This window comes from Myotis daubentonii, chromosome 5 (assembly GCF_963259705.1).
Source record: "Myotis daubentonii chromosome 5, mMyoDau2.1, whole genome shotgun sequence".
Classification (NCBI taxonomy): Eukaryota; Metazoa; Chordata; class Mammalia; order Chiroptera; family Vespertilionidae; genus Myotis; species Myotis daubentonii.
In genome coordinates, this window is record NC_081844.1 from 80,725,837 (window position 1) to 80,739,684 (window position 13,848).

Below are 13,848 nucleotides of genomic sequence, written 5' to 3' on the forward strand. Positions count from 1 at the left end.
ATTACTGACCACCTGACCATATGAGTTCCTTTTAAAATTTAAATCTAATTTTACAAATCCCAGCACTTGCCAAAATCACTAACATTTAAACTAAATGTTTATTGAAATAATTTCTTATTTGAATATTTCTCTCCAGAACATGTTCTTGGCAATAATTAATTATACCTATTCGGAAGTGCAAGATGATTATTCATTAGGCAGAAGACCATCTTTTAAACTTGGTGAAATGATTAAGAAGGTATGTCAAATTCTTTTCCTAATTAGAATTCTAAGACAAATCTTGTTCAGTTTATACGCTTGCAGTTTGAATAGCACTTAAACCCAAAAGTGGGTTCTGGTTCTGGTGTGTGTGTTTTTGAGGAGAGTGTGTGTGTTTTTGGTTTGGCCCAGTGATAATCATTTTTGTATTATTTCACTACCAGGGCAGTGAAATAAACTCTCTGGCTTTTTAAAAAAGCGTGACCAAAATTATTTCAGAGTTTAATGTATCAAATAGTAATTGGGCTATTTACTAAATGCAAAGCACTGAATAAACATCCAAAAGTTTTCCATTTAGATGCTGGCTAATTTCTATAAACAATCTAAACTCAGAACTCCATGTGCCTTACCTTCCTCACTTTCCTATTTCCATTAATGACAACACTCTTCTCAGGTACCCTAGGCTCTAATACCTTGGACTTATTTCCTTGTCGCTTATACAATCTGCTGCCAAGGCTTGTCTAGTTTTTGCTCATGCATGTGGAACTCAAGGACACTCTTAATTCTGTCACCACTGTATCAGGGCCCTCAGTACTTTTCACCCAGGCTTTTGTATAGTAACATCTTACCTGTTCTAGCCTCTTTCTGGTGCCAGGCCAGCTCTGAGCATATCATTTTTCTGCTCAAAATTCTTCAGTTTCCCCAGGCCTATCAAAAAAAGTTCAAATTCTTATTATTCTTATTGTTAACTCTCACCCAAGAATATTTTCCCATTGATTTTTAGAAAGAGTGAAAGGAATGGAGACACCGAGAAACATCGGTGTGAGAGAGACATCAACTGGTTGCCTCCCACATGCGCCCTGACCTGGCAGGGATCGAGCCTGCAACCCAGGTATCTGCTCCTGACCAGGATCAAATGTGTGACGCTTCAGTCCGCAGGCCGATGCTCTAGCCACTGAACCAAATGGGCCAGGGCTAAGAAAGTAATATTCAAATATTTATTTGAATATTAAATATTCAAATAAATTATTTCAAATTCTTTACCCAAACATTCAGGGCCCTTCTAAAGTCTCACAGCCCCAAACTATCTTTCTTTACAGTCATCTAACTATAGAATTTCTACCTCCTATGCCTCCATTTCCAGTATGGTAGGTCCCCGCCAATGTTGTAAGCACAGTGCTATTTACTATGCTTCCTCTCTCTCTCTCTCCTCTGCTCATGTCATTCTCTTACCCCAAGTATATTCTCTCACTGACATTCTATTTCCTCCAACAAAGGAATCTTCTCTGGCCTCTATTTCTTTTTAAAATATGTTTTTATTGATTTTTAGAGAGGGAGAGGGAGAGAGACATCAATGAGAAGCATCATTGATTGGCTGCCTCCTGCATGCCCCCCAATGGGGACCAAGCCCGCAACACGGACATGTACTCTGACCGGGAAATGAACCATGACCTCTTGGTTCCTGGGTCAATGCTCAACCACTAAGCCACACAGGCCAGGCCTTCTCTGTCCTTTTGACACTACCTCACTTTGGATGGTAGCAACGGCATGTGTGTACAAACCATCTTGCCTACCTCTGCATAGCCACAGCTTTAACTAAAACACTTAACATGAAAAAGGTCCTAATAGGTGTAGGGTTAGTGGGATTTCAGAACTGTGTCCAAGAACTTATGTGTAAAAGAAAACTATTAATATGTCCACCAATGAACTTCCTTGTGGTTTCAGCATTTATCTTGATTATGTTGGTGCTATGCATTAAAGTGTTAACTTTTTTATTTTAATTTTTTTATTTTATTGATTTGAGGAAGAGAAATATTGACCAGCTGCCTCCTACTGGGGATCAAGCCTGAAACCCAGGCAAGTGCCCTAACTGGGAACCAAACAGGCAATCTTTCTGTGCACAGGACGATGCCCAACTAACTGAGCCATACGGGCCACAGTGTGTTAACATCTTTAATGCAAAAACTGTTAACAGTACTTTATTTTTATTGTTGACACTATTACAAATGTTCTCCCTTCCTCCCCTCTTTGCCCACCTATCTCCCAGCCCCACTGTTGTCTGTGACCATGGGCTATGCATATATGTTGTTTGTTAAAGTACTTTTTAAAGGGTTTTTTTTTTTTTTTCAAGTGCAGGTCTGATGCCCACAGAACTGTTTCCTTTGCACCAGCAGGCAGAAACCATAGTGCTGACAAACTGAAAAGAAGGCTAATCATAGCATTTGCCTCTACTTTTCTTTAGTGTAGCAATCCCTAGAGACAAGCATTCCATATTTCCTTTACCTGGACCAAAAATTAACAATACAGGATATATTTTTTTATTTTTTATTATGTCCAGAGTTACAACAATGTGCTCAAAAAACTCAAACTAAAGAAACCTCAAGAGGATGAAGACAATAAAAGGTAAGATGACTTTAAAATTTTAATTTACCATTTTAAATCTCTATATTGTATGAGAAACTTATGAGAGTAAGATTTTGATAGCAAAACCACCACCATCCAAAGTGCTGGCTCTAAATATGTTAATAAATCCGGTAGTGCTTAACTTCTGAGAGTGTCTTGAAACTCTAAGCTAATTTAAAAGAAATATAAGCTATGCCATACCATTAATAAAACTTAACAGAAGCTGGACAAGAGGGTGAAATTCCTTCTCTAAAGGTAGGAGACAATTTTAGTCTACATTTAATGCATTTATTTAGCTATTGAAATAAAAACATTTACACAAAACATTAAGAATACACTTACATTTATTGAGTCACTTTGTCATTAAAATGCTTTCCAAACCCACACCTCTGACAATGGGACATAAATACTTTTTTATAGTTAGAAATGTAATTCTCTGAGTAACTTCTTAATGGCCATTTTCCAAAAAGTCAGATATCAGAAAGAACAGAAATGCAACTCAGAACCTTTATATAAATCTGCTTGTATTTTATGCTGGCATTTCCCTATTTACTGACATGTGCCTCTAATTTTTCATTCATATTTTCAGTAGGAAAAACAAAGATTTGGCTGAACAAGCCAGAAGAAAAGGCTTTGACGAAAATGTAAGATGTTAATTTTCTCATAATGAAGTTATAGCTTTATTAGAAATATGCTTACAAAAATGTTCCAAGTTAGGACTGAAATGATTTCTTTTTTCAGAGCATTAGTTGCCACCTCCAAATATTTCTCCCAGAATCTATACCCTTGTTTAGGACAAATCATTTGGATTCCAGATGCTCCCTCTTTCTTACTGGTGCCCTCAGCCAGATACCCTGGTCCTACAGCTGTACTCTCACTGTGGGATAATCACACAGGGGTTAGTGAGTATACTCAATTGAGATGATTATATAAATTTTCTCTAGTAATCATTAATATATGATAAATCACTTTAATGATTTTTTATATTTCAGAACTATAACATATTCAATAAATGACTCAGTATATATACATGTATGTTTAAGAAATAATTATAAAGCACACAATATATGCAAGGAAAGAAAATGTAAGCCAAGGATTTTTATATCTAGCAAAACTATACTTCAAGGCTCAAAGAGTTTTGAACATGGAGGAACTCAGGTAATACTGTTGTATTCCTGAGGATTCTACAGGGATCAGCTTCTGCCAACCAAGAGATGATTGGAGAAATTTTGGAAAAAAGAAGGGACAGAGAAGGAATAAGCAGAAAAAGCTGACTGATTGGTTCATATACTAGTATAATAGTTGAAATTATCTTTTAGAGTTAACCAAGAAGAAAAAACATTAGCATATTTAAGAGTACAATAGTAAATAAGATTGTTTTAATTACTTTAAAACTCCTTTATCACATTTTAACATCTCTGAAATCAAGATGTGCCTATGGTTGATAGTGTGTCATACGTTAATTGGCAGCATTTTTCATAAGTGGTACATAAAAAAAAGTGTGTCTTACAGTAGACTCCACTTCTCATATACAAGGAAATATAGAAACATAATTTAAAATGTAACTGGGTAGTAGAGAGGAAGGAGATGAGGAGGAAGAAATTATAAGCTAATTTTCTTGTTAAACTTGTTTGATTCCTTGTGGAGGGAACCAAAGCAAGAAAGGGAGGTCTCAGGATGTATAAAAAGTTACATGACTAAAAACAAACCACTGAGCCTGGCCACCGTGGCTCAGTGGTCGAATGTCAATCTTTGAACCAGGAGGTTATGGTTTGATTCCTGGTCAGGGCACATGCCCAGGTTGTGGGCTCTTTCCCCTGTGTGGGGTCCCCAGTATGGGGCATGCAGGAGGCAGCTGATCAATGATCTCTCTCCCTCTCTCCCTTCCTCTCTGAAATCAACAAAAATATTTTAAAAACATGCACTGGAACAAAAGGGCAAAAGTACAAAACCAAAAAAGAGAACAGAAAATATAACACATGGTAAAAGACTTAAAATATAACCGTAAGACAATATGATATAATTGTGACCAAATATAGCAGACATATCAGTAATGGCAAAAAGTATAATCTATTTAAAAAGAAAAATATTTTCAGACTGAATCACAAAGCAATACCCAATTCTACACTATATCCTAAAATATACACCTAAAATAAATTCAGAAAAGTTAAACATAAAAGCATGAGCTAAGGTATAATAGGCAAGGAAAAGATATCAGGGGACACAATCTAACTAAAGATAGAATTCAAGACAAAAAGCTCTGAATGAGATGAAGGGCACTTTATAAGGCTAAGATCAACTCTAACAGTTATGATTATCAATGCACCAAATAACATGTCATCAACTTCCATAAAAACTACTGGACTTACAAAAGGAGTAATAGGAACACACAAAAAATAGACAACAGGTCAAGAAAAATAAAAGGATTAAAAAAGACAACATAATAAACAGGCAATCTTACAGTTATGTGTTAAATTCTGTACTCTCAGAAGATACATACTTTCGAAAACCCATTCATTAAAACTGATCATATATTGGGCCACAAAGAAAAGCTCAATAAATTCCAAAAAGTAGTTAATACAGAAAAAGATTCTTGCCCTTGCCTATGTGGCTCAGTTTGTTGAAAGCTATAGTTTTCAAAATAGTATGTATTGGCATAAGGACAAATAGACTAATGATCAGAATTGAGAGCCCAGAAATCAACCAATCGATGTTTCACTTTCACATAGATGTTTCTCTCTCTCTCTCTCTCTAAAATCAATAAAAACGTATTTTAAAAAGAAAAAATATCTGAAAATGACATAAAAATATATTAATAAAATTATAAAATAAAAAATTATTTAACCAAGAAAAATTTTAATTATTAAACAATTTTTAATCAAAGAGAAAATACAAAATGAAATTGCAGAAAACAAAATGATAACACTATTTAACAGAATCTATAAGATAAAGTCAAATACCCTACCCAGAGGGAAAATTAGTAGCCTTAAATTTATCAATAAAAATCAGAGAGAAAACACATTAATTTTAGCATGTGACTCAAAAAGTTAGAAAATAGACAACAAATAAGAAATAAAGATAAAAGCAGAACTGAGTTACAAACAACAATTAGTATACTAATAAATAAATTAAAAGGCTGGTTCTTTGAAAAGATCAGTGAAAAATCACTAGACAACAAACAGAATAAGAGGGAGAAAGCATAAACATGCAAAGTAAAAAACTACAATGGGGGAAATAATCAAGAAACAAAAGAAAATTTTAAATATCACCAAAATAAATTAAAGACAACATAAACAAATGGAAAGACATTCTGTGCTCATGGATTGGAAAAATTAATATTGTTAAAATGTCCATACCACATGAACCCATATACAGATTCAATGCAATCCCTATCAAAATTCCAATGGCACTTATCATAAAAATAGAACAAATTCTTAAATTTCTATGAAAGGATAAAAGACTGAATAGCCAAAACAATCTTGAGGAAGAACAAAGCTGGAGGACTCATGCTCCCTGATTTCAAAATGTATTACAAAGCTATAGTTTTCAAAACAGAAAATATTTGCAAATCATATATCTGGTAAGGGGTTAATCTCCAAAATATATACAGAACTCATATAACTCAATAACAACAACAGCAACAACAAAGTAGGCAGAAGACCTGCATAAACATTTTTCCATATAAGATATACAGAGAGTCATCAACAGGTAATAATAAAGATGCTCACATAATCATCAGAAGATTGCAAATCAAAACCACAGTGAGATAGCACCTCACACCTGTGAGAATGGCTATCATCAAAAAGACAAGAAATAACAAGTGTTGGCAAAGATTTTGAGAAAAGGGAACCCTTGTGCACCCCAGGGGGGCAATGTAAACTGCTGCAGTCACTATGGAAAACAATATGGAGCTTCCTCAAAAAATTAAAAATAGAACTACCATATGATTCAGCAATTCTACTTCTGGGAATTTATCTAAAGGAAATAGAAGCACTAACTCAAAAAGATATCTGCACCCATGAATCCATTGCAGTATTATTTACAGTAGCCAATACATTGAAGTGTACATCAATGGAAAAATGGGTAAAAAATGTGGTCTATATACACAATGGAATATTATTCAGCCATAAAAAAAAATCCTGCCATTGTGACAACAAGGATAGCATTATGTTAAGTGAAATAAGTCAGATAAAGAGAAGTAGTGCATTGTTTCACTTACATGTGGAATAATTTTTTAAAAATTCACAGATACAGCCCTAACCAGCTTGGCTCAGTGGATAGAGCATCAGCATGCGGACTCAAGGGTCCCAGGTTCGATTCCGGTCAAGGGCATGTACCTTGGTTGTGGGCACATCCCCAGTAGAAGGTGTGCAGGAGGCAGCTGATCAATGTTTCTCTCTCATCGATGTTTCTAACTCTCTATCTCTCTCCCTTCCTCACTATAAAAAAATCAATAAAATATATTAAAATTAAAATAAATAAAAATAAAAATCATCATTCTCCCCTTTAAAAAAAAAATTCACAGATACAGAGAACAGATTGGTGTTTGCCAGAGGTGGGTGTGGGGGATCAGCTAAATGGGTGATGGTAGTCAAAAGGTACAAACTTCTAGTTTTAAAATAAGACATGGGGATATAATGTTCAGCAGGGTGACTATAGTTAATAATACTGTGTTGTATATTTGAAAGCTGCTAAGAGATCTTAAAAGTCCTTATCACAATAAAAAATCTGTAACCGTATGTTGAGGGATGTTAACTAAACTTACTGTGATCATTTCACAATATGTACAGGGTGAAGCAAAATAGGTTTACCATTGTGAGTACACAAAACAGCTTATTCTTTTTTCTTTTCTTTTTTTAATCCTCACCAAAGGACATGCTTTTATTGATTTTAGAGAGAGAGGAGAGGGAAAGAGAAACATTGATGTGAGAGTGAAAGATTGATCGGTTGCCTCCCATATATGCCCTGCCCGGGGATGGAACCTGAAACTTAGGTATGTGCCCTGACCAGTAATCGACCCCACACTGGCCAGGGCTACAGAGTTTACTCTTGTCTTATTTTTTTTTCATACAAACAACTGTAAACCTATTTTTGCCCCACCCTGATATAGCAAATCATTATGTTGTACACCTGAAGTCACTAAGAGACTTTTGGTATAATTTTATGCAAATAACATTTGAAAAACTGAATGCAATGGATTTTTCTATAAATATCAAATTGATCAAAACTGAGCACAGAAGAGATTTTTTAAAGCCTAAACAAATCTGTACTGTAGAAGAAATCAAGTCATCAAAGAGCTACCTTCAAAAGAAATCAGGCCCAGTTGGTTTCACAAGGGAATTTTACCAGATTTTTTAAAATGGAGTTTTAGAGAGCAAAGGGAGAGAGAGAAACATCGATGTAAGAACGGAATATCATTGCCCAGCCGATGAGGCTCAGTAGTTGAGCATCGACCCATGAGCCAGGTCATAGGTAGATTCTCGTTCAGGGTACATGCCTGGGTTGCAGGCTCAATCCCCAGTAGAAGTCGTGCATTAGGCAACTAATCGATGATTCTCTCTCAACATTGATGGCTCTATCTCTCTCTCCCTCTGCTTTCCTCTCTGAAATCAATAAAAATGTATATTTTTAAAAAGAGCAGAACATCAATTGGCTGCCTCCCCCCGACCCTCACTGGGAATCAAGCCTGAAACCTGGGTATGTACCCTGACCAGGAATTGAACTGGCAAATTTTTGGTGCATGGGACAACACTGAACCAACCAGGGTGTATTTTACCAGATTTTATACAGAACAAGTAATTTCAAGCTATTTAAGTTGTTCCACAGCAAATGGAAAACTTCCAAATTATTTTTACAAAGTGATTATATAGTGATTCTAAAATCTGGCAAAGATCATACCAAAAATAAATAAATAAGAAAGTATCACATAAATCCAGAAGCAAAAGTCCTAAATAACATATTAGCAAACAATCTAACAGAACAAAATTATATATCACTAGAGGCCTGGTGCACACATTCGTGCACCAGTGGGGTCCCTTGGCCTGGCCTGCACCCTCTTGCAATCCAGGACCCCTCAGGGGATGTCAGAATCCGTGCACCAGGCCTCTAGTATGCATATAAGATCTTTGGTTAATCTCTTCCCACCCTTCCCCTCCCCAATTCCCTCTGAGATTCATCAGTCTGTTCCATGTTTCCATGCCTGTGCATTGAGCATCTGCCCCCTGGTGGTCAGTGCATGTCATAGCTCCCGGTCCAACGGTCGAAAGGTCGCTTAGGCTTTTATATATACAGATGAGTTTAATAGAATTTATTCTAAGATGGAAAGATGGTTCAAAATTGGGTAATAATTCATTCTATTAATAGAGTCTAAAAGGAAAATTACATGATCATTTTCCATAGATGTTGGATATTTGATAAGATTCAACATTCAATCTTGAGGGGGAAATAAAGCAATATAGGAAGCGATGGATACTTCCTTGATATAATAAGAACATATTTATTCACCCCTAATCTATCACCTGCTTAATTGGGAGAAACACTGGACACATCAGAAACAAGACAAAGAGGTATTGGAGGGATCAGCCAAAACAATTAAGAGAAATAAATTAGAAGTATAAAAAGTACCTCTGTGATTCCTTTAAGTTTTCTAGGTATACAAATGAACTGAAAATTTATAACAAATTCCATAAAGTAGTAGGAAAAATGATTAAATACATGCAACCATGTTATATATATAAATATCAACTAGTTTGTTAAAAAAAAATTTAATAGCAGACTCTATAAAAGCAATAATGTAGAAAATGCCAAGGAATTACTAAAAAGTATTTAAAAACAAAATAAGGAAAAATTTTAAACATTCCTTAAAGACACAAAAATACACTCGACAAAATGAAAATATATACTTACTAATGTATCAGTCAGGACCTAGTCAGGAAGATGGAAATCACATTATATGTTTCAAATAGAGAAAATTTACCACAGGGAATTTGGTTAATGAAGTACTGGAAGACAGAAAAAGTAAAAACACTGAGGCAAAACATAAATAATCACTGTAGGATGATGCTATCACTCCAGGGTGAAGGTACAAAGGCGGGGTTATCAGAACCTACTATCATAGAGAAGGGCCCTGAATAGGTGCTCAGACCTCTAAGGACACCCCCAGCCCACACTGAGAGAGTGTGATAAGTCTTGTTCTGGGTACGCCAAGAAATGCTAGTAGCAAGTCTGGGATGAGTTTCAAAGCCTGAGACACAGCATCACAGAGAATAGCATGAGGATTAAATTTTTAGTTGGGAGACATTAGCTGAGTAGTTGGCCCAGTTTATCCTATTGACTGTTTAGTACACACATTTGAATTTCCATAAAACAACAGTAACTACTTCAAGCTTCCATCTAGTAAGATGAAACTATCCTTTATACAAATAAAGGTACTCTTAGCCTCTCCCCAAAAAGGGAGAAGCAAAGTCCCAATAGTAATTATATCCATCCTCTGAGTGACTTTAAGGCTTTTTTTAATTCAAATCAAAATTCCTTAAAAATATGTTTAAACTAAAAGCTTATTTTGGGACATGTAAGTATTGGAAGCACCTGTCCACTCAAGAATTCCTAGGCTCCAAATATAGCCCTCTCTGCACTCATTTTGTAGTTGCAACCAATTTCCTCTTGATAATTAGGATCAATCACCAAAGCCAGTTGAATCTTTGCCTAAAGCAGCGGTTTTCAACCTGTGGGTCGCGACCCTTTGGGGGTCGAACGACCCTTTCACAGGGGTTGCCTAAGACCATAGGAAAACACATATATAATTACATATTGTTTTGTGATTAATCACTACGCTTTAATTATGTTCAATTTGTAACAATGAAAATACATCCTGCATATCAGATATTTACATTATGATTCATAACAGTAGCAAAATTACAGTTATGAAGTAGCAACGAAAATAATTTTATGGTTGGGGGGGTCTCCACAACACGAGGAACTGTATTAAAGGGTCGCGGCATTAGGAAGGTTGAGAACCACTGGTAAAGGATCCCAAATGGACAGGTGGAAGGTTCAAATTCTTAAGTCAATTGTCCCTTGATGGAAGCATGCTGTTCTGAGTTTGTTCCTTTGCACCTCTCCTGCCACCGAGTACTCAACAGTTAGGATCCAATCAGAAAAACAGAAACACACTAGGTAGTTCAAAAGGAGGTTTACTAGAGAATTCATTTCTGAGCTTTTAGGATGACCATAAGAACTAATGTGGAACACCAAATTAATCCAGAAACAACTATAAAAGGCAGCTACCACTTACAGGGAAGAGGCGGGATGACCAAAGCCTAGAAACTTGGAGGAAATGTCCCCAGTGGGTTGCTGCTCTGCCTTTGATTTTCCTATGACTGCCCAGGAAGGCTTCATGGAAAAAAGTGATGGTTGAGATGGGTGTTTTGAAAGATGAGTCAAGTTTAGCAGGCATAATCTATTCAACCCCTATTACTAATGTTTCCACATTATTATAGGCCTGGTCATTTAGAGATAGTTATGGGGCCTACCACTTTTTAAACAACACTTCAAAAGCATTTAGTAAATATGTCAAAATGTGGGTGCTGTAATGTGGCCAAAATAAAACTAGAAAGATGCCCTAACTGGTTTGGCTCAGTGGATAGAGCATCGGCCTGCGGACTGAAAGGTCCCGGGTTCGATTCCGGTCAAGGGCATGTACCTTGGTTGTGGGCACATCCCCGGTGGGGGGTGTGCAGGAGGCAGCTGATCCATGTTTCTCTCTCATCGATGTTTCTAACTCTCTATCCCTCTCCCTTGCTCTCTGTGAAAAATCAATAAAATATATTTTAAAAAAATAATAAAAAAAAATAAAAAATAAAACTAGAAAGATTAAAAGCAATCCTTTCCTACTTCAAATACTATCTGATAAGTTTCTCTAACCAGAACAGCAAACATTTATCAGGTGAACAGCACATAAACACAAGTGTCATCATCCTGAGGAAGGTAATCAAGAACCCTTGCGCCCTGACCGGTTTGGCTCAGTGGATAGAGCGTCGGCCTGCGGACTGAAGGGTCCCAGGTTCCATTCTGGTCAAGGGCATGTATCTTGGTTGCGGGCACATCCCAGTGGGAGGTGTGCAGGAGGCAGCTGATCGATGTTTCTAGCTCTCTATCCCTCTCCTTCCTCTCTGTAAAAAATCAATCAAATATATTAAAAAAAAAAAAAAAAAAAAAGAACCCTTGTAACACGGATCCACTTTGCTACTTAGTGGTATTGCTGGAGCAGGGCAATATCACACTCATTTACTGACAAGTATTTGAGTCACATCTAAATGCATTTTCCTCTTTCCCTCTTTTTCTAGAGTTGTCCTTATTTTCCACAATGTACAAGGCAATTCTTCCAAAGTTTGGGAAAAGGTATTTGCACACTAAAGGAAAGTGGGCGGTAGTGAGGACAAAGCACAAGAAGGACTCCTTAGGATCAGAGAAGGATGTAGCAAAGAATTTGCTGGTACGAGGAACTAATTTGGGGGTATGTAGACAGATTGGAGTGTACAAATTGATGCAGTAATTATGAAGAGGGGATTGGGATGGTTAGGTAAAACTGCAGGAGTGTGGCTGAGAAGCAGCTGTGCAGGCAAAGAATACACACAGATATACTTTGAAGTATAGTTGCAAGAATAGAGGTACAAAAATATCTCAGGTTTGGCCAAGTGAAGAATGAAGAAAATGATGAAAAAAGTGAGCTGGAGATGCAGTGAGGAGGAGGCAATGAAATAAAAATAAGCTAATAATTTTAATTTTAAAATTCCCCAACTCTACCAACAGTTCTAACACCAGGTCCTCTGAAGTGACTGCTAATGCATAGTACTAAAAACTGCCAAGGCAAAAAGGCAGTGGGGCTCAAACCTCAACCCTGTGATCCTCGTAAGACAGACTTGAAATAAAAACTTAAAAGATTGCAGACTAGGCTTTTCCTCTAACTTGACAGGAGATTCAAAGTGCAGAGCAGATGAAAAAATGGAAAGAGAGGCTTGAGAAAAAGTATTATTCTACAGAAATTCAAGATGACTACCAACCTGTCACTCAACAAGAATTTAGAGAGTAAGTATTTGTTCTCACCAGGGTACGATGGGATTATCATGATATGGGGGTTGGGGACATGAGTTACACACTTTATTTTCCCGAACCCAAAACCTCTTCTGCTAAGATGTCACTTATTTTTCCAATTGCTTTTATCCAATTTTAAAGTTAAACAGAAAGCGCAAGCCTTCTCTTGTTTAAATGTAGGAGTGAGACCAACTGCTTTTTATCCTTGCTTCTCTAAAAAGGAACTGCCATTTATACTTGATATGGGTAGCAGATACTGTTCATTCTCCACACAGCTTTAGATTAGATGCATAACTGACCATACCAGGCATATTTTAGTTCAAATAATCCCTTACCACTCAAAGCACTTTACAATAGGCACTAATATTCTGCTATCTCTTTTATGCACAAAAGTGTGTTACTGATTCATTCTCTACTTTCTTCTAAATTATCTCGTAGCCTCTTTTTATATGCTGTGGAGCTGGAGAAAGAATTACACTACATCAATTTAAAACTAAACCGAGTGATGAGAAAGGTTTCAGCTCTATCCTACTGAGACAAGTGGAGGTGAGAATCTGTGATGCAATCATTGTGCATTTCTAACAAAGATTCATTTCTGTATTGAATTATTTCTTAAACTTGTCCCCATTTCCGATATACTTTAAAAGCACTAAACCACCTATCATCAAACTATTGCCAGAGTCAATGATAATCATCAAATGATTTCTGGGACTTAAGTGCCCCTGGATGGGACCCACTGTACAATCATGTATATTACAACATGCCTCCAAAGTATATATACACTGGTTCACACAGAGGACTTTATAATGTTATTATTAAACTACAGGCCCGGTGCACAAAAATTTGTGCACTCAGGGGGGCGGTAGGGGGGGGGGGGGTCCCTCAGCCCAGCCTGTGCCCTCTTGCAGTCTGGGACCCCTCGGGGGATGACCACCTGCTGCCTTAGGCCTGCTCCCCTAAGATGGCAATCAGACATCCCTCTGGCAGCCCGGCAGCCCTCGGTGGATGTCCACTTGCCAGTGGGAAGCAGACCTAAGGTGCAGTTGGACATCCTTAGTGCTGCTGAGGAGGCAGGAGAGGCTCCCACCACCACCGCTGTACTGGCAGCCATCAGCCTGGCTTGTGGCTGAGCAGAGCTCCCCCATATGGGAGCAC

General features: G+C 37.1%; 1 protein-coding gene across 3 annotated transcripts in view; it reads left to right on the forward strand.

The window, feature by feature from the left end:
- Positions 1-13,300, forward strand: part of PKD2L2 (polycystin 2 like 2, transient receptor potential cation channel) — a 33,291-nt gene extending 19,991 nt beyond the window's left edge. For all 3 annotated transcript variants that reach the window (XM_059698476.1, XM_059698478.1, XM_059698477.1), the window contains 5 exons: positions 137-238; positions 2,537-2,601; positions 3,191-3,245; positions 12,575-12,687; positions 13,132-13,300. In XM_059698476.1, coding sequence (XP_059554459.1) covers positions 137-238; positions 2,537-2,601; positions 3,191-3,245; positions 12,575-12,687; positions 13,132-13,228 — 432 coding nt within the window. In that variant the 3' untranslated portion in view covers positions 13,229-13,300. The remainder of the gene's footprint in view (positions 1-136; positions 239-2,536; positions 2,602-3,190; positions 3,246-12,574; positions 12,688-13,131) is intronic.
- The last annotated feature ends 548 nt before the right edge of the window (positions 13,301-13,848 follow it).